A 26960-nucleotide genomic window follows, 5' to 3' on the forward strand; every position below is an offset into this window, starting at 1 on the left:
TTGGTTTTTCGGTTTTTCTCCGGTACCGGGAACCGAACTCACGACCTTGCGCTTGCCAGGCAGGCGCTTTTGCCGCTGAGCTAAATCCCCAGCCCCTAATCTCTGGCTTTCTAATCACCAAACCCAGTGGCTTTTTCTCAGACTAAGTATAAATTGGAGTCACAGTACATTGTCTTGTGTTCTTCCTTCCTTCGCACAGCATTTTGCTATAGTACCAGTGTTCTGCTTTTTATTACTGCATTCAGTGTGAGGCTGCCACAGTTTATTTCTCTAACAGGGAAGGTTGGGGCGTTCCTCATTGAGGGCTGCCATGAATAAAGCAGCTGTGAGGGTGCATCTTCCATGCATGTTGTCTTGAACAGACATATTCATTGAATGAATGCCTGGGAGTGAGATTTCTGGGTCACACATGTGGCAGGTGTGCACAGGGCTTTAAAATAACTACCAAACAATTTTTCCAAAGTAGTTTTGACTCTCCTGGTAGCTATGCACAGGAGTTGTGTGTCCCAGTCCTTGCACATGTTTAGTGTGGATAGTGTCTTTAATTGTAAGTCATTGTAACTGAAGTCTGAGGTGCTAACTCACAGCATCTTAAATTTGTCTTTCTCTAATGACAATGATGTTGACTACTTTCCTGGCCTTTTCTCAGCTCTTAAAATTTCTCAGTTTCTTCAGATTTCTCACTCCTGGACTTCTTTAGAGTGGTACAGTCACCTTTTGGTAGCAGCAAAGGGTTGGGTTCCAGGACCACCCTCCAGCCAAGACACTAGTCCATGGATGCTCAAGCCCCTGATGTAAAAAGATGTAGTAACTGCATATGCCTGAAGTCCCTTCTGGATTCCTTATAGCACCCAGTACAAGGTAAATGCTGTATAGGTAGTTGTCATACTGTATTGTGTCGGGACTAACCAGGAAGAAAGGGCTTACCTGTCTATTACAGATGCTTTTATTTCCATCTGAACTTTTTTCAATAGTTGAGTCTGCCAAAGTGAGCATGTTCGTGAATACAGAAGACCAACTGCAAGTTTCGCTCTGTCTACTCTATTTTTTGCCTCTTTATCCTCCATCTACCCAGGATTCTGTTTTTAGCCCTTTTGTCTTACTTGTCCCTACTTTGCATTAAAAAGAGAAATCTACAGTTATCTGTCTACCACCCGCCTGCTCAGCTCCTGATCTGTTCCTCCTGAGTACTTATTCTTACTATTCAAACAGACAGAGATGAAAAAGACAGTCTCTCGCTCAATAGGGGCTCATTGTACAGGTGTAAGGATGTTCTAAACCACCTAAAATGCCTTTTGGAAAGACTAGGTAGACTGAGAAAGAAAGCATTTTGACCAAAACAGCTTCTGGGACAGCTTCAGGGTCTCAGCATATACAGGAGCTCCCGAGCAGGGGCCATCTCCCCGTTCCCTCCGCTACAGCAGCCTTTACTATGGGGACCCTCATCAAATGCACCATGCAAATGAGTGAAAACGCTGAGCGTGACATCAGAAATGGCAGATTAGGAGCATCTTGTTAGGATTTCATTTCAAGACAAGATACTTACTCTTCAGGAACCTTCCTCTCGGAGTTTCAGAATTTAAAAGAAGTCTGTGGATTTTTTTTTCTGTTTTTGCTTTTTTAACTTTGTCAGTATATACAAAATGGAAATACTTCATATAAATTCTTCGGCAGAGAAAATACTTCACCTCCAGTGAGTTTTAAATAGTTCCTGATACTGTTGTCGACTTACACTTAACATGGGCAATTTTATCTTTTTAAATGCATTTCATTTGTATTATTTTGGAATATACTAAAATAATTATCGTGATGCATAGTGTGAAGAAAACCTTCTTAACTTCTCTGTTAAAATAGTTGCTTAACGCTAGATGGCAGTGTAAATTTTATTTCTAAAGGTGTATATATGTATGGAGTACTAATTTGATAGGCTATAAAATGGAAGCCACAGTGGATTTGGAACTATAAAACTGATATAAACCTGTCAACCTCCAATTTCTTTCTTTGGTACCTGGAAACTTTGGTTAAAGATGTAATCACAGAGACCTTTCATACAGCTCCATTGTTAACTCTGCTTTGAAAAGGCATCCAGCAAGGTGAATGCAGGAAATGGTGGCTTTGCAGCAGCCACCCGGAGACGTGTGACCCCGCGAGAGCCCTTCCACGTGTGGGATGCAGCGCCTCCCCCTAAACCAGAGCTCGGCAGGCCACAGCCTGCGGCCAGCTCCAGTCCACTGCTTGTTAGCTAAGAGTTGTTTTGTACTTTTAAATGGTTGAGGAAAATAATAACAAGAGTAATATTTTACCGCCTGTGAGAATTGTATGAAATCCAAATTCCAGTGTTTCTGATGGGGATTTGCTGGCACAGGCACACCTTTGTTTGCATGCTATCACTGCTTTTGCGCCCAGACAGAATTGAGTAGCAGGGCAGAACACAAGGCTCACAAATGCTGGCGTGTTTATAGTAGGCCCTTCTCAGAAAAAGTTTGTGTGGCCAACAGCGGGAGCGACCACCCTGAGGAGGAGGCAGGCAAGAGGTTCAGAGGAGACGGTGTAATTGAAATGCAGTGCAGGAGCAGTGCTCGTGTCACGGTGCACCTGTGCGAGCGCAGTAGTGTCACGCTTCTGATTGTAATGGTGCTGCTGAGGCAGTTAGCCTTGGACTTGGCTAGATCCCCACACCACTGCTTTCCAGTGTCCCCAGCTTCCGCAACTCCCACTGGTATCTCAGCGTAGCAGGCCTTGGGCCTGACCCCCAGCCCCAGCTTCAGTGGTAGTATACCTGGGCCTGGGGACAAATCCCAGCTCATGCCCTCTTAAGCATCATCACTATAGCCCTGGAGCCCTTAGTCTTGACCAGTCCTCCTTTCATGGTAGACACTCACTCTGCTGCTCACTTTCCTGGGGCCAGTGATTCACTGCCAAGCCATGGAGCCCAAGTCCCACACCTAACCCTGTTCTGGTGCCTTCGAAAGAGCATGGGCTTGGGGGCCAGTCACACCATGGTCTCAGCTCTGCCATGCATTAGAGGGTACACGACTCACTTAACATCTTTGTTCCTATTTTCTTTTGATAAAAGGTGGCCAGTGCTATTGTAAAGATGAAATAAGATGGGTGTGAGCGTTCCTGCCACACAGGGGTCCCTTGGTGGATGGTAATTGAGTTAGAACTCATTTGGCTTATGACACACTCGGGGAGGGTTGGTTACTGAACAAAACAACCTACCTCTTCTTCCTGTGGGTGGGCCAGGGGAGGGGAGCCACAGGATACAGGAGTCACACTGGTGACGTCTTATCAGGCATGTCATTGGTAAAATCAGGTTGACAGCCAGAGCTTAGGTCTGCAGGTAGTTGGCCTTGGACGCTGAACTACACAGACGCATTCAGGTATTAGTGTCCCTGAACAGTCATGGTGCCCAGAGCCCAGACAGCCGCCAGGCCCCTCCGCAGCACATGAGAGAGGATCAGAACAGAACTCTGTGGTCTACAGCAGGCATATCTCAGAGAGAGAGAGGAGTGGAGGCTGGTGTATGCCCAGTTCTTTGCCCAGGGGACAGTCAGAGAAGACCCTGCTCCTCCCACAAGTAGAGGGTGAGGAGCACAGAAGCCAGATGTGTCCTGGGGAAGCTGATCTGTGGAAACCTGAGGGCCAGAGGAGAAGCACTTCCTCACTGCCCCTGCCACCCTATCTCTCCACCAGGCTACCCCTCCCAGAGGTGGAAGCCTGCTCCCAGCTTGCTTTGTCACTCCCCCGGCTCCCAACGCAGTGATGCGACTGCTGCCTGTGGCCTGCTCCTGGGGCATTTTATATGGAGTGTAATCCCTAAAGTGAACGGCTGCGTATATAAATACTGCCTACAGACCTATGAGGCTATGTTAGTTTGGTATAATTAGGAAGCTATAACTTTTCCAGAATGTAGAGCTCAGACTTTATTGACCCATTTAATTTGTTTGTTTGTTTGTTTTTAGTAATGACATTTTACTGGAGCAGAACAGCATGCAACCTGGTAGCCGCTGGCTGGATCTCTGAATAATCTTAATAATCTTAATTAAAAATAGCTTCTTCCCTAGCTTCTCTGGTTTATATACATTTTCCACAATATCCTGACAACAAAACTGCTTGGGGGAAAAATCTTTCTTAGTTTTTGTTGTTTATACTAAAAGCATGACAGCATTATCAGTTTCCACTTTGAAAGGTTGTGTATATGTATCCTAAAGGAGCATCACCTTTTGAGTAATCAGTTTTAGCAAATTAAACTTTAGACCTTTTTAGTTTCACTGAGCTGAGTTTCCATTAAATCAAAATATAGAGTAGAAGGATGTTAATCTGATGTCCTTGGAGTTAGTCATTTGCAGGTCTGCTCTGTCTACAGGGTGCACGCTCCCTTAGAAGCAGAACCTTGCTGATTTATGAGCTCCTGACCCCTTTAGCCTCAGTTTCTGATGAGCTGGTTTCCAGGAGGGGCAAGCAAGACTCCTGTCCCTCCGCCTGTCCCTCACATTGCTTGTGAAAGGAGAGGCCCAAGAGCCCACAGAACGGGACAGAGGCACTGAGCCTGCTGACCTACCCTGTTGTCTCAGAGGGAGTGTGTTCTCTTATGATTCCTTGTTGAGCCAGACTAGGTGCTAGGTTGAGTGTGGGTTAGGGAAAAGCCCCAAGTTTGCTGAGAGCAGGACTCCCCATTCACTCCCCAGGAGGCTGTGGACCTCCTCTGTCCCTCCACGTGTCCCCTGGAAATGTGAGGGTGGCGGGGGAGTGGAAGGGGCCGCGCCAAGGAAGAGGTCTGTGGCCTGACAGCTGGCATGGAAGCTGCATACGTTGCTCATCCCTTTTCTCCATGGGATTCTGAACTCAGAATCCACACATTCCTGCTTATTAGTGCCAGAGGTTTTCTCAAGAACACTCTGGAGCAGGGCTATCTTCGTTACTTTCCTCATTGCTGGGACATTCTCTACAGTACTCTGGAGCAGGGCACTTCGTTACTTTCCTCGTTGCTGGGACATTCTCTAGAACACTGTGGAGCAAGGCTGTCTTCATTACTTTCCTCCTGGCTGATACAGTCTCTAGAACACTCTGGAGCAGGGCTGTCTTACTTATTTTCCTCATTGCTGGGACAATCTCTAGAACCCTGTGGACCAGGGCTATCTTACTTATTTTCCTCATTGCTGGGACAATCTCTAGAACCCTGTGGACCAGGGCTATCTTACTTATTTTCCTCATTGCTGGGACAATCTCTACAATACTCTGGAGCAGGGCACTTCATTTCTTTCCTCATTGCTGGGACAAACTTGAGAACACTCTGGAGTAGGGCTGTCTTGGCTACTTTCCTTGTCACTGACACCTAATAACCAATATCCAGAATTTAAAGGAGAAGAGGTTCATGGGCTCATGGTGTCAGAGGTTTCAGTCCATGGTTGGCTGGCTCCAAAGCAGCAGGGAGCTGGGCAGGCATGGTGGCCAGGTGTCAGAGAACAGGTGGAGGAAGAGACGCCATCCTGGTCACACCTGTGATCCACTCCCTTCCCACCAGCCCCGACTCCTAACGATGAACAAAAGCCCCGCCTGAGCCCACAGGAGGTGTTGATCTGGACCACAGCAGGATGTGTCTGTAGGGTTGAGGGTGGTAGTGAAATCACCTCTGGATGGCTCCCTGGAGTACAGCTGTAGCTGTACCACAGCCATACTGTCCACTTAATTATTGATCGATCAGCCCAACTGTGAAGCATCTCTCTTAACTATGGGGATATAACAGTGAATGAATAGTCAAAAGTTCTTTATGGAACTTCATTTTGGGGATAGCCAAGTATGGTGGAGCATGCTGGTAATCCCAGCACTCTAGGAGGCTGAGGCAGCCTAGGCAGCTTAGCAAAACCTTTTCTCAAAAAAGAAGTGGGAGGAGGCTGGGAATGTAGCTCAGTGCAACGTCCCTAGATTCATCAGTACCTCAAAAAAAAAAAACCCTGAAATATATAGGATATTAAGCAAGATGAGTATGTGGGGAATGGGAGAGGGGAAGAGGGATAGAAAACATGACAAAAGGTACAATTCTATAAAGGTGTGTAGGGGAGGTCCTCATGAAGAGGGTGACGCTGTGGAAACAGCTGAAGGAAGGGTTCGGTCTGTGCGGATACCTGAGGAAAGACCACTCGCGAAGGTGCAGCAGCAAGCGTGCAGGTCCTGAGAGTGCTGTGCCTGCAGGTTCGGGAACCAGAGGAGGCTGTGTGTGGAGCCAGTGGGGTGGGGATGGGCATGGGCCAGTGCAGACAGTAGGCGCCTGGGCTTGCAGGTCAGGTGAAGGGCCCTGTAGTGGCCCTCAAGAGTTTGTGTCTTACTCTTTGGTGGGACGGCACCCAAGGCCCTCACAGAGGCTGTAGAGGATAATGCGTTCCACGTGGATCGGGCGCAGTAGCCGAGGAGGGCCGGGGGGCGGCAGACCAGGTAGGAGGCCACAGTTCAGGGAGGCACTGCATGCACCAGAGAGGAAGCAATGGCTGTGACAAGAAGAGCCCAGGGGCTGGGGTTATTTGGAAAGTAAAGCCAGCAGAGTTTGCTAATGGATTAGATGTGAACTCAGTGATAAAAAGAGCTAAGGACAACCCGAGGTTTGGGAGGACAGCATTGCTACCAGCACAGACGGGGAGCACCCCGGGGAGCACGTTTGAGAGGAGAGACCAGCGGCTCAGTTGTCCACATGTTCGTGATGCAGATGAAACGTCTGAAGAAGCTGAGCAGGCAGTTTGGTGCGTGTGTCTCAAGTTCAAGGAGTGGTGCGGGCTGAAGCGTGACCTTGGGACTTGTCAGCATGAAACTGGTCTTCAAGGCCAAGAGATGACATGAAGTCACCGTGAGTGAGTGGAGCGTGGAGAGGCTCGGGACAGCCCTGCCTGCCCAGTAAGTGAAATGGGTGGGGAGCTAAGAGGTGTCAGCAGAAGTGCCACCAACCTGCCACTGGGGAGGGAGCAAGAGGACAGGACTGTGTGGGCTCACAGAGGCCAGGGGGAAACAAACCAGAGAGAAGGCGTCCGCTGCCCTGCAGGGTCTGCGAGAGCAGCAGGGAGGCTCGGACTGAGCGCACAGGTGCCGGGGGTGACTTGCCGAGCAGGCAGGGTAAAAGCCTGTTTAGGGAAGGTCTGAGTGAGAATGATCAAAAGTGGAGACTAGGACTAGACATGCTGCTGAGAGCGTTACCAAACAGAGAAGCTGGGTAGCAGCTGGTAGGAGACGTAGACTAGAACTGCTTTTACTTCATTTTTAAATTGAGAGGAGTAACACCATGTGTGTGTGCAGTTAGGAGACTTGAAGGTAGACAGTAACTAACAGAGATGTACGATGTTCGCTTTGGGATGGACAGTCTGAGCACTGCTCCGTGTTTTAATTCACTCGGGTGACGGAGCAGCCTGGCTGGGTCAGGGAGTACCCGGGTGGAGGGAGCGCACCTCCAGGACAGAGCACTGCTGCCCTAGAAGTTGGGGTATGGGCCCCCAGGAGGCACTGCCGGCAGGGAAAGGGAATGCTCAGAGAACAGAATGCAGGGTGATTAGGATGGGAAGGGAGGTGGGAGGGATGTGGTCTGGGGTGGCAGGGAGCAAAGAGCAGCGCGTCGGCATCAGCATGGTCACCAGGCAGGGCCACTTAGGTTAGGGAGCGTGGGAAAGCTGTTTGGATCTCTCATCCCCACCTGATGCCAGACCAGCTCAATGAAAAGCTGCTCACTGACTCTCGCTTCATCCCAACCTCTGGCTCCCAGTGGCTCTTCTGTCACTGCCTCTACTCCTGACATTCCCGCAGCGCCCAGCTTTCCTGGTGGCCTCGGAAGAGTAGGACTGAACAGAGGAGATAAATTAAAGCAAGATCCGAGCAAGCAAGGATGTTCAAGGGCCTGGTGTGTGACAGCCTGTTATTGCAGTTTTTAGGCTGCGCCGCTTTTACTCGCTTGAGCTCACTGGGCTGTGGTGAACGTTTCCTTGTATGGGAACTGTCCTCAGCCCGGGCTCCGGTCTGTAGCAGTTGTACTGTGTGATTGTCCTTGTAGTACTTCAGAAAGTGATCCAGTATTCCTTAAAATTCCTTTAGTTTCCCAAGATATTAATAGAAAATGGTTCAGAGACCCTTTGCCTGGTTTCTTTTTCCAAGCAAAGCGTTAGTCATAGAACGTTTGGTTAGCACTGATTCATTCCTCATTTCCAGTGCTCTCTGCTCTGCTCACTGTGTTGTTATTAGGGCCTCGTGTTCACTCAGGCCTGGATCTCAGATTTTGTTGAGGCTTTGCCTCTAGTATTTGTTCTGCTCATCTCACACCCTTCCCTTTCTGATCCCTGCCACCCCAAACTCTGCCATTGCCCCTTCCTCAAATGTCAGTTCCACAAAAAAACTACTGAGCACCTCCTACAGTGTGGTTCTGGAAAGTACAAAGACGGAGGGGCCCCTTTCCTGACCCTTCCCTCGTTTGACACGCTGTTGCCGTGTTTATCTTCACCAAGCTCAGCCTTCCCTCGCACCGAGGCCACCACCGACTCACCCTCCCACCCGTCCTGTTCACGTCTCAGTTCTGCTAATGACTGACTGTGTGCCCTTGGAAGTTATATAACTTCTGAGTCTGTTGCTTCCTTTGTAAGGTGGGAATTATAATAGTACCTACCTCATCAAGTTTTGAGAATTAAGTAGGTAAATGTGTGTGAAAGTACCAAGAACAGTGGTCATCGTCAGTGTGTGGGAAGTATCAATAATGGCTGGCTTTTGTTTTATGATATATAAACATATGCATAAGCCTGTAGGCGCACCTGTTGTAGTACAGTGTGTTGAAAGCAGCATCTACGTTTCATTCAGTTCTGTAGCCCAGACATTAGTGTTTAACTTCATAATGTATATTAGGCAGATTGATCTTATACTGGATAGCTCTAGTCCAAAATATGTTGTGAAATTCACCTGTTAATCTAGTATTTATAGAGCAAAAGTAAGGTTGTAGTGTCTGACTTCTGCTCATACCTTTTCAGTATCTTTACCACAGAACGTAAAATATTTGTTATTTTTTCATCTCTCCTCAGGAAGTATCTAGTTGTGTATTAGATTAATAGGCAGAAAAGTATCAGTGATATTTTGTGATTCTGAACTTATTCTTTCTTGATATACTAACCTTTCTTGGTATTCTGATCAACTAAATAAAAATATATTCCTTTACATTTCAGAACCAGTAAATAAACATTACTACCCAATTTTTTCCTTTCCCCACAAAATAAATTGACTAATCCAGAACTATACCCAATGTAGTCTCCTTTAATTGAGTCTAGTATCTAGGTAAATTGAGATCGGTAATATGATTATTTCTGTGTACATAGTGAAATGAAATGAAATTTTGATGAATGTGTATATGTATACCCTGTGGGAAAATATTTTTGGTAATTATTTGCCAGATACTTGACTTTTCAAAATAGTAATGATTTTGTTATTGTGATAGCATAATTTGAGGCCACATCCTCAGCACGCTTGCATTAGTTTTGATGACTGTCAGGTGCCCACTCTACATCTGTTGCTCTTCGAATATCCTAGGAACCCTCCTGTCTGCTCGGGGTCCATCTCCTCTGGGTAAGGCCCTACCTCTGCAGGTGTCTCTGGCCTAGCCCAGAACATCCCTCCCGCTGGCACCTCTGTCCTTTGTAGCTTGATGTGCACTCGCGCAGACCAGATTCCCTGGGCTTTGAGTTTACCTCTGCACCCAGACAGCCTCCATTACCCCCTCAGTGTTCCTTGGATCTGCCACACTTGCACACACATCCTGGACACTGAAGTCGCTCTTCGTGTCTTCCTGGACTCTGGCAGTGGTCTCTTGACCAGCTGAGGGCACCCAGGGTCTAGTTTCATCTGCCTCTGAGCACAGAGGCGCTGTGTGGCATGCAGTCATAATCACCCCTCAGTGGCTTATCCCACTGACGACATGAGTGGGCCCAGTCCTTGTACTGCAGGGACCCTGTTCCAGCTGGAGTATGGTGTCTTATTTATCACTGTGTTTTTAGAAAGCCTGTTAATACTAGAGAAACAACTATTACACAGTGAGACATGGTTTTACGTAAGTATGTACTTTTTCATCACAATATCATCCACATTTATTTGAAAAATAGTGCAGACAAATGGTAGACATAGTCTGTGTGGAGACACTGACCATGTGCATTTGATGTGCTGCCCCTCTGATACGACCCAGGCAGCCCCGAGGTCCATCACTGGAATCCTTAGTTTAGATGGGACCAGCCTGTTTGCTCCTCTTCCAGGTGTGCCGTGGGGTGGAGCTGACATGTGGCTATTCTGCTCAGCACCTGCAGGTTGGAAATTTGTAGCTGGTCTTCACCGCTGCCCTCTGTGTTGGTGCCTTCCCCTCAGGCTACCTGCACCACCCTGTAGGAGCTGTCCACTGTCCCTTGTGTATTACCACCATTCACTGCAGCTCCTTGTGCTCCTCTTACTGTGTCCCTGCTGTAGTTCAGTGCTCTCCATGCAGATCGGTGTAAGCCTCATGCAACTCTGAGCCCCCCGCCCCGGCCCAGTCCCTGACATATGGGGACTCGGCCGATAGGTTTGTATCAGTATGTGAGTAGGTGAATGGATAGTGAGGATTAATCAGACTACGTGTTCAGCTAGTGTTTGTACCCCCACTATGTGCCAGACACCATCTGAGGTATAGGGAAACAGACAAACAGACAGACATAATTATTTAATATTTGAGGAATGGTGAATGCAATCAAGAAAAAAAAAGTAGAAGTAACGAATAGTGGTGGAACAGCAGTAGAATTTGGGGGCCCCAGACTCCGTACAAAGCAAAGAAGGGCAGCTTTGAGCTGAGAGACCATCATCTAGTAACCAGCACAGGTGTAGAAGAACGTACCATGCCGGTGCTACAGGAAGCCCAAAGGGTGGTCATGGAAGCCAGGCCCGAGGACATTGTCTGAGCAGAGGGTAGGCCGGGCTGAGGAGCCGACTGGTGGCTGCCCAAGGTCAGCAGAGTGAAAGGACACGGGAGCCAGTGCAGGAAGTAAGGTCCCTGTGGGCACAGGGCAGTAAGACTCAGTGTTTTGTCTTCAGTGAGACCCGCTGGCCAGTGGGGCTGGTGGGTGACAGTGCAGTAGTTTGCATCCATGCATTATGTAGGATCCCTTTAACTTGTAATTGTGGCTTAAACTTTCAGCTGTAAAATCCAGAGCGTCGAATTAGGCTAAGTAGCATCATCATTACTAATTATGCTGCCACACCCACCCAGGTCATAGAAAGATGAACAAGGTAAAGAACTCTTGGATTTTGAGCTTCAAACTGCAGTATTAAAAAGTGAACGCTCTTACGAGCAGTCATTCTAGGTTTAACTGAACATCAAAGGAAATGCAGTTTGTGTCTTTTTTTTTTGGTTTTTCTCCGGTACCCGGAACCGAACTCACGACCTTGCACTTGCCAGGCAGGCGCTTTTGCCGCTGAGCTAAATCCCCAGACCCTGCAGTTTGTTTCTAAAGGCTCTTTTATTGTGAGTTTTAAAGACTGCTTGTCTCCCTGGAAAGATAGCAGCCAAAACTAGCTTCTCACATGTATTTCCAGATTCCCAGATTGTGTCCCCACATGATTGTCCAGACAGCACCCAGGGTGAGCTGCCAGCGTAGACCTAACTCAGTCGCTGTGCTCCGAAGCCCCCCGGAGCTGCCCCAGCCTCTCAGAGGCAAAGCTCTGCCCTTCCCTAGCCCTGTGGCTCCAGCCCTGGACCTCCCGGCTCCCAGTCTGCCTCCTCTCCCTGCCTGCCTGGGGGTCTATTCCAGGCTTTTCTTCCACCCAGTGTGGCTCTGTGCATTGTTCCTCCTCCTCTCGAAGGCCGTGGCTTCCCTGTCACTTGGCCAGGGAAGCCCTTTCCTCCCTTTGCACCCCAGGCTAAGTTGTCGTTTGCTGATGCCCTCCTTTTCTTCTTCTATCCTCTTTCAGCCATATCATGTCTGAGTATGGGACGATGACAGACACAGAGCGAGACCAGATCGACCAGGACGCTCAGATATTTATGAGGACCTGTTCAGAAGCAATTCAGCAACTCAGAACAGAAGGTAAAGTACTCTGAAGATGCAGGCAGACAAGCACGAATATGTCGGGTAGTTACACAAGATGCGTATGGCACTACCACTTACAATTCCCTCTTAGGTTCTGACTGAGAATTAGGGTTTAAAACTTTCAAATCCAGCCGGGCATGGTGGCACATGCCTGGGAGACTGAGGCAGGAAAGTTGCAAGTTAGAGCCCAGCTGGAGCAAGGTAGCCACGTAGTGAGACCATGTTTCAGGATAAAAAGTGAAAAAGGGCTAGGTTTGCTCTGTGCAAAGGCCCTGATGTCAATCACCAGTATCAGAAAGATAAAAAGAAAAAACCCACCATCATCATTCAAGGTAAGCATCTGAGAAGAGCAAGATGGGAGAGACCTCTGCAGAGCAGACCAGACATGTAGAGGGCCGGGGGCCGCGTGGACGTTGCGGTGTTTAGTAGGGCGGGGTGCATGACATGGGTAAGGGTGGAGGGTGGTCGTCTGAGCTTTGCCGGTCTCTTAAAGTAAACTCAGTATTAGTATTAAACTCAGGCTAGGCGGGGACTCGAACCCTGGCTGCTGAGCAGTGTGCCCAGCTCCGCCACCTCCCCGGGTAGCCTTGCTTCATCTCCCAGGCCTCAGTTTCTTCGTCTTTAAAAGGATTATAGGATACATCTTCCTAGGGTTGTTGTGAGAACTAAGTTAAATCCTTACAGCATTCCTAGAACCATGCCTGGCACCAGGAGAGCTCTCATTGTCTCTTTCCTTGGATTTGGTCCCCAGCGAGGCCTGGGATGGCACCCTGGGTCACGTCTCTTCCTCCGTTCTTCGTTAATGCCCTCATCCAGATACACTGCATTAATAGCACAGAATTCCAGTTTCAGATGCTTTGTGTTCAGGACAGACTTGTTTGGGAAGCTTCCATGAGAGCTCTGGTGGACCGCTCAAAAGTGTGTGATGAAAGTGATTGAACTTTCTACCAGAAGAATATGCACACACAGAAACTCTGCAGTTTCATGAGGTCGTCTCAGCAGACTTCTGTACAGAAATTCCTGCAGGAATGAATTTTGGCTAGGAGTTGGGGATGGCTGCTAGAGGGACAGTTTGACTTGGAGTCTAGGGGGCCCTGGGAATGTGCATGGCCGGACAGAGAGGACAGGGGACCCCAGGCTGGGAAACAGCACACATAGGCCAGGGGCAGTGTGGTCAGGTTTGATTTAAACCTATTACTTGAAGGTCAGCATGTGCATTGGCTACTCTTAATCCCCCAGGGCCAGCACTCAAGCAGGGGTTGCAGCAAATACTGTCACTAGGTGCTGTGATAAACCATAAATTAGGTGGCTGCAGTTTTCCTATGGGCTTAGTTTTTCACTCTTAAAGCCTAGTAAATCTTACTCTTAAAAATGTACCCTCCCTTGACACAAGACTTATTTTATAGCCATGTTTTTAAAAATACCCTCGATAAAGTAACCACTGCAGATGAGGTGTCTCAGGACTATTAATACAGAGCTCTGAGCACTGTCCTTTTCTGTTTCAGCTCATAAGGAGATACACTCCCAGCAAGTGAAGGAGCACAGGACTGCTGTTCTGGACTTCGTTGAAGATTACCTAAAAAGTATTTCATTTTCTCTTAAGGGTCAAGTGTGGCATTTCACAGTAGATGTAGCTCAGATTGCAGTTTTGCTAGCTGAAGGCTGTCTTGTCTCATTATATGTAATGATTCCTTTGCCCAAGAAGCCATTTTAAATGGGCTCTGTCTGGTGTTCTCCCTCGGCAGGAGTGTGCAAGCTTTACTCAGAGCAGAGAGCCATCCGGGTGAAGCGCGTGGTGGATAAGAAGCGCCTGTGAGTACCGCGGTTCACAGCACGGTGACAGCCACAGCAGCTCCAGTGTGCAGGGACTTCCGTGCCATGTGCCGGGCGGGGCTTTCTCCACGCTGTGCCACAGCCAGTACTTCCTGGATGCGTACTGGGTGCTGCGCACCATGCCGGCCACTCTGTGGGCTCAGACCCTCCTCATCTCGGGGACGAGGAGGCTGAGGCCCAACAGATGTGGTCACTCACCCACGGCCCCACTGTCAGGGGTCTCTAAGCTGAGACCCAGGCCAGGCTGTTGCTTCCAGTCTTGTGCTCTTGCCCGCTTGATTTCTCCACCAACCTATCAGGCAGCTGCTGGTAGCCATTTTACCCTGGGCTCTGCCCCCACTCGGCCTCATCACCTCTGAATGATTGTCCTTAAAAAAGAGCTCAGTTCCCATGGCTAGTGCTTCCCCCACGAGGCCCTGCTTGGCTCACCAGAGGCTTAACGGAGTGCTTCAGAGGCACCCCGGGCTCTGAGCACATGTCCCACAGTAGCACCCCTCTCCTGCAGGCCTATTCTGAGCCCCCCACGTCCGAGAAGACAGTGAAGCTCCGCAGGTTCAGTGATGTGTCCACAGCCACACAGCCAGGGTGTGTCTCTTCCCGGGCACCCGTCTGCGTGTCTTGGCCCTAGGTGACTGGGTGCAAGCTCCCAGGGCTCTCTTCCTGCTGGAATTGCAAAATACAGACTCATGACTGTGTATGCAGTGTTGTCCTCAAGGGACACTCTCTAGTGACTCAGAACCCAACGATTTGGTGCAGGCTGGCCACATGGGCACCTTCTGCCTGGTATAAACAAAAAGTCCACATTCGCAGAGGGAAGTAGGCATTCAGCACTGAACCACCTTCCCACCCACAGCGCACGCTCAGAGCTCAGGCGTGGGCAGCTGCTCTTGGTGGTTAGGGTGGGCGAGCTCCCTGACAGTCCCAGTTCTCAAGACCTCTGAGGACCTCTTCTCTGCACACTCGTCAGATGGATTTGAAAGTGCAAATGCCACAGATGGAAGCATTAGTGGAAGATAGTAAATGAGTTATCTGTCAGCACATAGTTGCTACTTCTCATGCAGTGTGCCGAGCAGGTCCACGATACAGCACCTGCCCTCCGAGGGCTTAGAGACAGGCCGGGTTGCTACTGTATGTAAACATGAATCCAGGCTATGCAGATTACTGAGGTCATAGTGAGCTCTGAGAGGGAAATGGTGTGATTGAGTGGAGTAGCAGGTGCCTAGGAGCACAGGCTCTGCAGCCAGGCAGCCTATGTTTGAGTCCTAGCTCTGCATTTACCAGCTGTGTGACTCTGAGCACTCTGCTTCCTTTCTCTGTGCCTTGGTCTCCTTGTCTGTAAAATGGGAAAGCAGGACCTATGTTACAGGATTGTTATAAGGAGAAAGTAGATTAATGTAGTTGAAACACTTACAGTGAGTTCATGAATGTTAACTGTGTAAGGCACAGTGCCATATGCCTGTAATCCCAGCTACTGGGGAGGCTGAAGCAGGAGGATGGCAAGTTCGATGCCAGAATGGGTAATTTAGTGAGATTCTGTCTCAAAATAAAAAGGAAAAAGAGAAAAGGGCTGGGGTGTAGCTCAGTGGTGCATCACTTGCCTAGCATGTGCAAGGGCTTGGGCTCAATCCTCAGTACTAACCCCCCAGAAAGTGCTTTTCTTATACTGTTGTAGACCATTAAGCACTTTCCATGTGTCAGCAGTATGTTGATTTATTTCATTTAATCCTTGCACCCACCCTATTAATAAATATTCATACTCCACCTTGTAAATGAGGGAAGGAGCTCAGCAAATTGGGTTAGCCAGCATCACAGCTAAATTAGGTTTGAACCTGAAGGTAATGCGACCAGTTTCTCAAGCGGTGGATTCACGTTGGCTGTTGGAGGAGAGATATTTGGGTAGGTGGGTTGGGAGGGAAAAGTAGGCCAGACCGGTGAGGAGGGTGGCAGTGTCCCAGCACCAGTGAGGCCACCTGTCCAGCAGGCGCGGGGAGCAGGTGAGAGGGTGAGGTAGTCCCTGGGTCTCGCACCAGCAGGGAGGAGAGGCAGAGGCCTGTTTCGTGGTCCTAGGGAAAACCAAACAGGTGCCAAGTAAAGTGAGCAGAGACTTTTTGCTGCTGCTTCCTCAGTTCCTGGCCTTGAAGAGGTCTAGACTGACACACAAATTAGCATCAGCCAGACAGGAATGATGCTGTTTCAGACAGGGAAGTGCAGTAGCGTCTCCTGCCTGCTAACTGCCCTGTGCCAGGTACCCTGAGTATGGGAGCGTGTGGGAAGGAACTGTGAGCCTCCACGGTGTAGCCAGCCCTCTCCTAGTTCTTTCCTCACTTTGGGCAGAAGGCAGCTGCCTAGAACTACACATGTCACACCATTGCTTCCTGCACCTCAGGAAGGCTGAACGCTGCTGGCCTGCAAAGCCTCGGCAGCTGGACTTTCGTCTTTTAGTCCCCACTGGGTACACTCTGCCAGGCCCTACATGTGATGTGTTCTACAGAGGCCTCGCCCTGTATGGCTCTTGTGCCTTTATCCTGGCTAACTTCCTCTCTCAGAGTGCTTTCACCCATACTTCGTTCTCTGCTTCTACACCCACATGCTGCCCTCCTGGCGAGCAAATTCCTATTCATACGCCCCTTCCAACTGAGATTGCATCTCTGTAAACTCTCTCCACCCCGTGGGTACTACGGCTGTTTTCTTAGTGGGTCCCTGCTCAGTGCCCACCGCAGCCCCCTGCGCAGCAAAGCGTCGGTCCTCAGGAGAGTAGGCGGTGGGCTTTGCACATTCTTAGGCTGGACTGGAGGGGTCTTTGTATATTATTTTGTTTTGGTTTCCAGTGGTTTTTGTTAAAAAGTCATTAGTAGCCAGGTGTAATCCCAGCACCAGGGGGCAAAGGCAGGAAGGCAGACAAGACTTGGAGGCCAGCCTGTGCTCTGTAATGAGTTCAAGGCCAGTCTGAATTGCATAGCAAGTCCCTGTCTCAGAAACTTAATTAAATAATTAATTTGTAAAAAGTCATTCTTATAGAATTGATTTGAGAAATCCAGCTGCTCATGTCTTTGTTATTTCTATCATGTTTGTTTTGTATTTTGTGAAAGAAAAACATACTTGTTCAGGAAGGAACAGCTCAACCATTTAATCTTTTTTAAAATTTATTTTTATTAGTCCATATTTGCAGTATATAGTGATTACATACACGTGGGGGTTAGTACATGTACCTGACACATCTTAATTCTTTTTACTTTCTTTTTACTCTCCCCTCCTTCCCGCCTTACTTTAATCTTTTGACACTATAGGAAGAAAAATATTTTACACCAGGATTTATTTTGATAGAACAGTGATACTGTATCATAATCTATCATATTAAGGGGCCCTTATTCCAAACTGGATGAAGATATTTTGCTCATTGTGCCACAAATAGTCTTGGTTGGCCTTTCTGAGTTTTTCCTACCAGACTACATCTCCTTGAAATGACAGTGCTGTCGTTAGGAGTATGTTTCCCCCGCCTCTGGGCTTTTTACTTCCTGACCTGGCGGTGACCTCGGCTGCAAGTTGCGGAACGCCTGATGGAGAGATGCTGATAACTCTTCATCTCTTTGCTCTTTCTTCTGCAGTGAGACTCTGAGTCCTTTGAAAGCAAGAACTGCTGTGTGTTTAATCTCTGTGGTCCCAGTACCTTTATCTGAGCCTATGACAAAGTGGGTGCTCGATTAATACTCCTGGCTTGTGAGGTCTACATAGTGAACACTTGCACACTGGCATGGTACTAGACACAGCACTGTCATCCCCAAAAGATTGAAACCTATCCTCTTATCCTGTCCACCTAAAAGCATTAGGATTTTGGTTATGATTGTACATGAACCAGCCATCACTGGCTATATACCTGAATTAATTAGAAGCATGTTGTTTTCTTATCAAAATTTTGCTCCATTTCATTTTCTTTCTTTCATAAAAACACTACATCTCTCATAACACATAGTACCACCATACTTTGTGCACCCTTAAAGAGTGTACTCCCGTGTTGCCCTTTGTGATTGAGTCTGCACTGTAAGATTGGTGCAGACAGAACTGCTTTTTACCTCTGTACCCACAGCCCTAATCCAGATTCCTGCACATAGTGAGAGCACAATAAATTTCGTCAGTAACTGGGGAGGATGATGGTAATGATAAGGATGAAGAAAATGAAAGCAAGCAATGCCATGTGGTGCCCTATCTATAGCCGGGACCGTATACGTTGCCTGGAGGAGTCAGCAAACGGTGGCCTGTGGGCCAAAGCCACACCTTGGCCTGTTTTTATACAGCCCTCAACTAAACGTAGCTTTTATACTTTTAAAGGTTTGTAAAATAAAAAAGAATATGAGGCAGAGACTGTATATGACTTGTACACCCTAAAGATACTATCTGTTCCTTGTAGCAAAAGCTTATTTGCCTTGGCTTAGCACGGACCCCCTGGGGTGAAGAACCACTTTTGCTGCAGTATTCTGCAGTCTGTCGTGCACTGATGTATAGTCTGCTGCATACGATGTGGTCACAGGTCGAACCACAAGCGACAGGAACCACTGATTAAAGGGCAAAGTCAGAGGGCTGTAAATGCTTCCTCTGCACTCTTTAGACCTATGTCATAGCAGACCAGCAACAACTCGTAATCTGGTGCTGGTCCATGGGCCACACTGTGAAGAGCACTGGCTAGAAAATCCCCAGGTAAACCCAGCAAATACCTGTTGAGTGAGTGCTGTGTGGCAGTGAAGACAGCTTAGTCAACTGTGTGAGATGCTTTTGATTCGGAGCAGGGGCGTGGGGGGTACCACACCTGTGCCCAAAAGAAGACCTTAACCTTAAAGCTGCTTTGGAAATCACGGTACTAAGCTAGAATTCATCGAAAACATCTTTCTACCCACAACCTTTGTTGGGGACATGAAGGAAATATAAACTCAATACTTCAGTCTGGAACAGTAGTCACCTCTATTATTTGTATAGTGCTTTGTTGGTTTTTTTGTTTTGTTTTTTTCTGGTACCGGGAATTGAACTCAGGACCTGGCGTTTGCCAGGCAGGCGCTGTGCCACTGAGCTAAATCCTCAGCCCCTATTTGTATAGTTCTTATTCAAGGTTTGCAAAGACTATCTCCTACATATTTTGTTTCAAAGCCAAAAAATCTCTTTTCTCTCCTTATTTTTAAATTTTAAATAGAATCCTGAGATTTTCCAAGTAAGGAGCCTAGAAACAGATGTTAGCCAGGTGGAAACTCTGTCAGCAGCAGCTATGAAATGCTCAGCTTTCAGTTGGAGAAATCATGTAAATAAATCATGGGGCATGAGCTGACTTTTCTGATGACTTCAAAAATTGCTTTTTTTTCAAGTTGCCTTCAATTAGTTAATTTCTAATTTCCCTGAGGATTTCAGTAGGCAGTCTGTGTATAATTAGAATCTGTTTTTATCACTTAAAGGAAAGAAGAAAGCACTCCACTTTGTCTCAGTCTGCTGCAGTGCAGTCTTTTATTCTTCCTAAATTGAAAACGGGTACATTGGGCACAAAGGATGACAGCCGGTAAAGGAGCCGTTTATTTAAAAGTCAATTAAGCTCTTCTCCCTCCTGAGCAGTGCAGTGCTGAAGCCAGCCATGAGGTAGGGGAGGGTAAAGGGGGCCTCAGTGGAGGGGAGACTGGGTTCTGGTACAGATGTCAGAGCCCAGCAGGCCGGTGGGGCTGATCAGGGTGGGGTGCATGCACAGGAGGAGTGGTGGTATAGATGAGGGGTGGTTATGTACAGGGGTTGGTCCAGTAGGAAACGCAGGAGGATACTAGAAGCCAGTTTCTCGATACAGGAGTGAGGCGGGGAAAGTCAGACTGAACTCTGGTCTTGAGTTGGAACAAAAGATATTGGTATAAATTCATCAATTTCCATAGGTCAGAACCCAGCTAAATATCATTGAGTGTACTTGTATGTGCATGAAAATGTACACATGTATATTCTAGGTCTGTTCACGGGGAAGACCCAAAAGCAGTGACAGCCCTAGCGGTAAGCATGTTTACCCCAGGTCTTGGTTCCTGAATACCAATTTCAGCTTTGAGATGCTAGGCTTCTTGGAGACACAGCTGGTTCTTAGACAGGGGCAAGGAAGGTGTGAAATGAGCCTGGAACATTTTGTATCAGAAAGCGAGGGAGGGCTCAGAGAATGCTAGGGATGTGTCTGAAGGACACAGCAGCCAGTTTGAAGGGCTTTCTACCAGCCAAATTGGAGATAAATAGAGGAGGAAAAAAGATCGAAGCAGATTATAAACCATGGAATGAAATAGGACATCCTGAGTTCTTCTGGATATGAATAACTAAATGAATAGGTTAAAAGTTTGAAACCATGACATCATGCCAAACACCCCCTTACCTGCCAGTTATAAGAGGGAAAGTATAACTTTCTAGCACGGGAGCCTGGCAGCTACCCCCTTGATCAGGTGGGCTGTGAGATCACGCACAGCCTGATAGGTGTTGTGAGGAGAGCAGTACCACCTAGGTGATGTCTACCAACGTGGCATACCCTGACTGTAGCCCGAGAACTCCAGCTTAGAGCTGTCTTACAGAATAACTGGCCCATTATTGTGTGCCAGGGTCAGGAGACGCAAAGGGAGACTGAAGAACTGTTCCCAAAAAGGAGACTAGAGAGAAATAGTGAGCAATGTATACTTCCAGACTGGGTCCTTTCGTTTTTAAGGTTATTATTGAGGTAATTGGTCATAACAGAATGGGATCTGAAGAAAAGGTGAAAGTAATATATTGATGTGGTCATAGGCAGGACTTTTTCAGAAGTGGTTGGATCTAGTGTGTGATTGATTCATGGTGCAGTGCTAGGATTAAGAGTGCTAGGACTAAGGGTAGGTGATTACTAAATCAGTTCACTGATTGGTTTGGCATCCACCTTAATCCCATTAACTTAGATGGAATATAGAAGGGGAAGAAAGAAGCTGCTAAGGCACTTTGCTTACTTTGGTACCTTCTGCCTGCTGTAAACTATTTCTCCACTCCAGTGCTTGTCTGACATACCACCTTGCCTTGGAGCCAACCAATTATGGACTGAAACCTGTACAAACTGTGAGCCAAGTAAACATTCTCTCCCTTAGCTTTAGCTGTCAGGTATTTTGTCTCAACAACGAGAAAAGTAACTAAGACAGAATTTGGTACCAGAGAAGTGAGGTTGTTGCTGCAACTATACCCAACCTTGTGGTTCAGGAGTCTTTGGAACTGGCTTGTGGGAATAGTTCATAAAGGTTCGGAGATGCTGGCTGAAAAAGTAGCCCTGGAATACCTTAAGCTATACTAGGTGGGAGATTCTGGTCATAACTCAGAAGACCAGAAGGCTGATGGAAATGCTGCAGTCACATTGGCTGTGACTCCAGAACATGTGTTATGCCTTGGCAGAAAGTTTGTCTGCATTCTGCTCATATCCAGAGACTTTGCCTGAGACTGAGTTTAAGGGAAGTGGACTAATTAATCTTGCAGAAGAAATTTCAAGACAGTTTAATATTGAAGCCATAGCATGGCTGGTTTGGGAGCTTTTAGCCAGATCTGTGTTGAGAATCAAGAACAGAAAGCTCAGCAGCATGAACTGGACCAGGAAGGAAGTTCTAGTAAACCCGTGGACTGCAAAGATAGAGCAGAAGAGGAACTGCTGAGGAACAATGGGAGAATAGAAAAGACGGCCTGAGGGCATCACAGGAAGTAGTAGGACTACACTCTTTGTAGCTTCAAAACTGCAAAAGTGAAAGACATTGCTTTGAAGGAAGAGTCCCTGGCACCATGTTCCAGAATGGCAACAGCTTAGGACATTGTTCCTGTGGATTTGGTTCATAGGCACTCAACCCCTACAGCCAAGAAAGAAGGAGGCCTAGCTACTACTGCTCCAGCTGGCAGTGGACTCTGGCGTCATCTATGTGGTGCTGGTTTTAGAGTTATGGGATCAGGGTGGCTTCTCCCCAAATTTTAGAAGAAAGCCTGTGGCTGCCACTCTTGGCCCTCCCAAGCAAGTCTCTCAAGATTGCTTACTTCCTTCCTCTCCCGTCACATCAGCCTAGAGATCAGCATCAGTTGAGCCTGCTCCTGGGGCACCCCGCGAGTCCATTGTGCAGACTACACCAGTGCACCCCTTCTGGGAATCCCTTGGCTTATCTGTGGGGTGTTTCAGCACTTCTCTCCTCTGCTGGTCTGCATCCTGTTGGTGAAAGAAAGATATTGTATATTGCTTTAGGGCTTTGCAAGAAGTTTCTCTATGAACCACTCTGCCTTTTTTCAGTTATGATAGCAGCAACAGCAGCAGTGTAATAGTAACAGTAAGAGCTAATGTTTAGCTTTTATTGTGTGCTGTCAATTGTGCCAAGTAAGTGAGAAAGATACTCTTGTAGCCACATTTCATAGATGAGAAAACAAGGTAAGAAAGGTTAAGCCGTTTGTCATTTAGTAATGGGAAAAAAATCTGGAAATTCTGGCAGCTGTATGTCTTGTTTCATGCTAGTTGAAAATTGGCTCATGTGTTAGGTTGATCAGTTATTAAATCACAAAACATTTGAGGTAAAATGTTAAGTGATAAATATTAAATTTTTAATCATATACACTTAATGTCAAAAATAGACTAAATCCTTAGTTTATTTTTAAATAGTTTCATTTTGTGTTATGTTTTTAATTGGCTTTTCTTTTGCTTAATATTTTTTTAGATTTACCCATGTGGTTGTGTTTATCAGCAGTGTGGTGTTCTTTGTTACTGAACAGTTTTGCATTGCATAAATATACAACAGTTGACACATCCATTCTTGTGTAGTCAACATTTGGATTGTTTCCATTTTTGGCTGTTACCATAAGTCTGCTGTGAACATTCTTTTCCCTATCTTTCAGTTTCTCGTGGGCAGAGACCTAAAAGTGAGGTTGCTCTGTCATACTGGCCATGTTTTTCGAACCTGAATAAGTTCTCTAAAGTGCCAACACCATTTACACATCTCCCAGCAGTGTCTGCAAGGTCCACATCCCCCGCGTCCTTGCTGATGTTTGGCACTGGCCAGTTTCCAGTTATTTCAGTGAGTGCACATTGCTGTCTCACTTGATCTTGGTGTGCATCTCCCCACCAACTAGTGGTGCTCATGACCTTGACACATGTGCCTGTTGACCATTTGTGTGTCTTCTGAAGTGTCTTCCAGGTCTTTGCTCTCTTCTTTTTGAGTCGTTTATCTTTTGTTATCTTATGGAGGTGTTCTTTTTCTTTTCTTTCTTTTTTTTCTTTTTGGTCTTTTTGAGACAAGGTCTCATTATGCAGTTCAGGCTGGTCTTGAACTCACTTTGTAGCACAGGCTTGCCTCAAATTCACAACAATCCTCCTGCCTCAGCCTCCCGAGTGCTGGGATTACAGGCGTGCACCACCACACCCGGCTTGGAGATGTTCTTTATATCTGCATATCCTTTGTCAGATTATGTTCTACACTTATTTTTTCCCATTCTGTTCTGTTTCTCTTCATTGTTCTAATGGTGTCTTTTGACAAGCAGAAACATTTAGTTTTGAGGAAATCCAGTATTATAAAATTGTAATTTTTCTGTCCCAAGGTCACTAAGATACTCTTTGACACTTTCTTCTGGAATTTTTATGACTCTTGGTGGTATATTTATACTATCATGTAGCTTGCTAGATTCACTTTATGATGGAGAGAGATGGGATTGAAGTTCATTTTGTTCTATATAGACACCCTCTCTTTCTAGCAATGCTGATTAAAAAGGCTTTCTTTTCCTTGTTGAGTTGATATAGCATGGACTCTAGACCTGGGTCCCCTGTAGTCCTGTCTCAGCCCTGCCATATGCTGTGTAACTCTTTCCAAGTCGCTGAACTTCCACAGAACTCATTTGCCTCCTTTCTGCAAAGGTCGTTAATACTAATACTATCCCTACCTTAGAGGGATGATTTAGGATTGAGTATACATAGCCACATGAAGAACTTAGAAAGATGACCGATACATATAAGTGAACGTTAGCTGGCATTAGCAAATCATCCTCAGTTATGTTTACATTGTTCTCTTATTTATATTCTCTTCCTGACAACATGAAATTTGGCATAAATCTTTTTAGCACTCTGCTTATAATTTTCATAGTGTTATATAGAATCTGGTAAAGTTTTTAAAAGGTCTGTTATTTCATAACCAAAAGTTTTTTCTCTTTTTTTTTTAGCCCTGTACTGGTATTAGTAAGGTATTCATTTAGCATAAACTTATTGAATGCTGTGTTAGTTTTCTGTTACTGTGACAAAAATCCCTGAGATACCCAACTTGTTAAAAAAAAAAGGAAAGGTTTATTTTGGCTCACAATTTCAGAGGTTTTAGTCCATGGTCTGTGAGCCCTGTTACTTTGGGCCTGTGGTAACAGGACGTTATGGTGAGACTGTGTGGCAGAGGAGGCCCATTCAGCTCATAGCAGGTAGGAAGCAAAGAGAAATAGGAAGGGGCTGAGCTCCAACATCCCTGTCAAGGGTCCACTTCCCCAGTCACCTGGCTTCCTCCCCCATGCCCCACATTCTACAGCTTCCAGCATGTCCCTAGAGAGCCACAGGTGGAGACCAAGCCTTTCATACAAAGGCCTTGGGGAACCCTGGTTCTAACCACAGCAAGTATCAGCGCCAGGCACTGGCTAGGACTGAGGCTGAGCAGTGCACACAGCTTCAAAGGACGAAGGCCCACTCGATACTGCATGCCTGTATGGAGCCAGGCAGACAGGCATAAATACCAAGGAGCACTGAGACACTGCTGTGGAGGGTCGTGCACAGAGCACTGGCAGGGCTCCTCCTTCTGCGGAAAGTCAGGCAGCAGGGCTGGAAGAGGGTAGCACCTGTGGGAGAGTGTGGGAAAGGCGGGGAAGGCCAACTGCCGAGGTCCATCTAGTCACTGGTACAGCTTTATCTTTCCAAGATATGACGAAGAACAGGTGTGAGTGTGCACATATCCAGCAGCACTTTTACACTGGTGTAAAGCCAGTGAGTCCTCATACCTACAGCTCCCTCAGTGTGCTGATGGTGGGGCAGGTGGTGTGTTGCAGGTGTTGTCCACCTGTGGGCATGTGCAGCACCTGCAGTCTCAGCCTCCCCAGGTCATCGTGCTGTGCTGGGAGTGCAGAAGGGGTATGCGAGCCCCTGGAGAGGCAATGCTTCTCCTCTCAAAACTGCCCCCAGAGGTGGGGCCAGGTAGCCACAGCCCCCAAGGCAGCCACTCTACACACCAGTAGAGGAACACAGCCAAAATGTGGGACTCACGTGTGCCTCTTGTGTTGTCAAAGGAATCTTGTTTGGAAGTAAATTAGATAACCGATGGTGGCTTATTTTCAGATCTAAGTTGGAACCAGAACCACGTCCAAAGGCAAGAGAGTCTGCATCTTCTGAGAAAGTTTCAGAGACCCCTTCCAAGGACTTGGAAGAGAAGCCTGTCACCGAGGAATATCCAGGTGGGAATTCAGATAAACAGCTCACTTGCCCTTGTTTCACGAGGCCCCACTGGCAGAAATCCCACCTCCCTGACAGCCAGTGGAGCCGCGTTGTCAGCCCCTTCCTCAGCCACTGAGCCAGCTGGCCAGGATGCAGGTGCGCGTTGTGTGCTGCCTATCACCATGGACCCTGGTGGCCCAGGACTGAGAGCCACTGCTGACACCCAGCACATGCTGAAGAAATGCAGGGTCGCCTTATGTCTGAAAATAGTGGACCTGTGCAGGGCCGTCATAGATGTTTTCAGCCTGCATCCAGCCACCTTCTTACCCTAGCAGGGAACGTGTGTCTCACTGCATGGCAGAGGGCTTGCAGGGCAGGGTCCATGCGTGTGGCCCCAGGGTGGGGGCGCTGAAGGCCAGGGAGCCTGAGTGTTTTCCAAGTCCCTTCTCTGGCCTCCCTTGAGCTTCCTCACCCTGGCCTCAGACACGAGACCCCAGACTGATCACTCTCGGGTCAGCACCTTGTTCATGTCACCTTTCCAAGGTAAAAGCGCCTGAATGGTGGCCCAGAGCTCCTGCCGGGGTCTGTCTGGCTCTGGAGCCTGTGTCACACAGCTGCCTGTCTGTCCCATAGTTCCCTGTGCTTTACTATAAGCAAGAGCACTCAGTGTGGCCCTGGCCTCTCAGCCCAGAGGCACCAGAGGCCCTTCCTGTAGTTGAAATCTGCTGGGCACTGGCAAGGACCCAAGCATTTCCAGCACTCTCTCATGGTCCAGGCACAGACTGGGCATGTAAAGACTGCTCCTCTGGGGGCCTTGGGGAGTGTGCTGCTGTGGTGCTTTGCATGTGAGGAAGTGGATTTGAAGAGGTCACATGACCCGAGCAGAGTCCAGCTCTACAAAGGACAGCAGGGGCTCCTCGGGGGTTGAGATGCTGGGATCCCTTGGGCAGCAGCTCTGTGTGCCCCCCTCGAATCACCCACAAAGCCATGTCACTGCCTCTCAAAAGCAGTACGTAGGGGCATCCCAGCCGAATTCACCCAGGCCACTCATCTCTGCAGCTAGCCCAGCACTTACCCGAGAAGTGCTGCCGGGGCCCATGGGAGCAGGCTCAGCTCAGACTCCGGCCGGCAAGAAGAGGTGGAACTCACGGGAAGATGGGCAGCCAGGGGCCAATGTCCCGCCCTCGATATTCCCGAGATGGGTCCTTCCCCAGCACCTAGCTGCTTCCCTTCGGGGGCTGTGTCTGCCCTTTCCTCTGTGCCAGCTGAAATGCTTACTTCCTGTTCATGGATATTTTACTAAGTTTATCCACAGTTGCTGGAAAGATTTTTTTAAACCTGGCTATATGGATGTCATCCTTTTACTTCCCTCTGCTTTTCAGTTTTCTCCTTTCCACTTTGAAATGAGATGTCATAGGCAGCGTTTTGGTGCAGGACTAGGTGCTTTGGTTGGCAGCAGATGCCCCCTTGCCTGTCATACTCCTGTCCTGTCCATTTGCAGAGCTCCCCTGTGCCCACCACTGACCATTTAGGCCTTCTTCTCCAGCTTCGGCCCAGCTAGGATGCGTTCCTCATGTACCCATTTGAAGTCGGCTTTCCAGCCTCAGTTTCCCGTTATTCACAAGGGCACAGTTCCTTGTGAA

At 47.7% G+C, this 26960-nt stretch overlaps 1 protein-coding gene across 1 annotated transcript in view; it reads left to right on the forward strand.

The window, feature by feature from the left end:
• Stx18 (syntaxin 18) overlaps positions 1 to 26960 on the forward strand; it is a 104513-nt gene that overhangs the window by 67111 nt on the left and 10442 nt on the right. Inside the window, exons 3-6 of the mRNA XM_005408831.2 lie at positions 11944 to 12059; positions 13568 to 13645; positions 13808 to 13874; positions 25222 to 25337. Of these exons, the coding sequence (XP_005408888.1) occupies positions 11944 to 12059; positions 13568 to 13645; positions 13808 to 13874; positions 25222 to 25337 (377 nt within the window). The remainder of the gene's footprint in view (positions 1 to 11943; positions 12060 to 13567; positions 13646 to 13807; positions 13875 to 25221; positions 25338 to 26960) is intronic.

Source organism: Chinchilla lanigera, unplaced genomic scaffold (assembly GCF_000276665.1).
Source record: "Chinchilla lanigera isolate Chin_1 unplaced genomic scaffold, ChiLan1.0 scaffold00113, whole genome shotgun sequence".
Classification (NCBI taxonomy): Eukaryota; Metazoa; Chordata; class Mammalia; order Rodentia; family Chinchillidae; genus Chinchilla; species Chinchilla lanigera.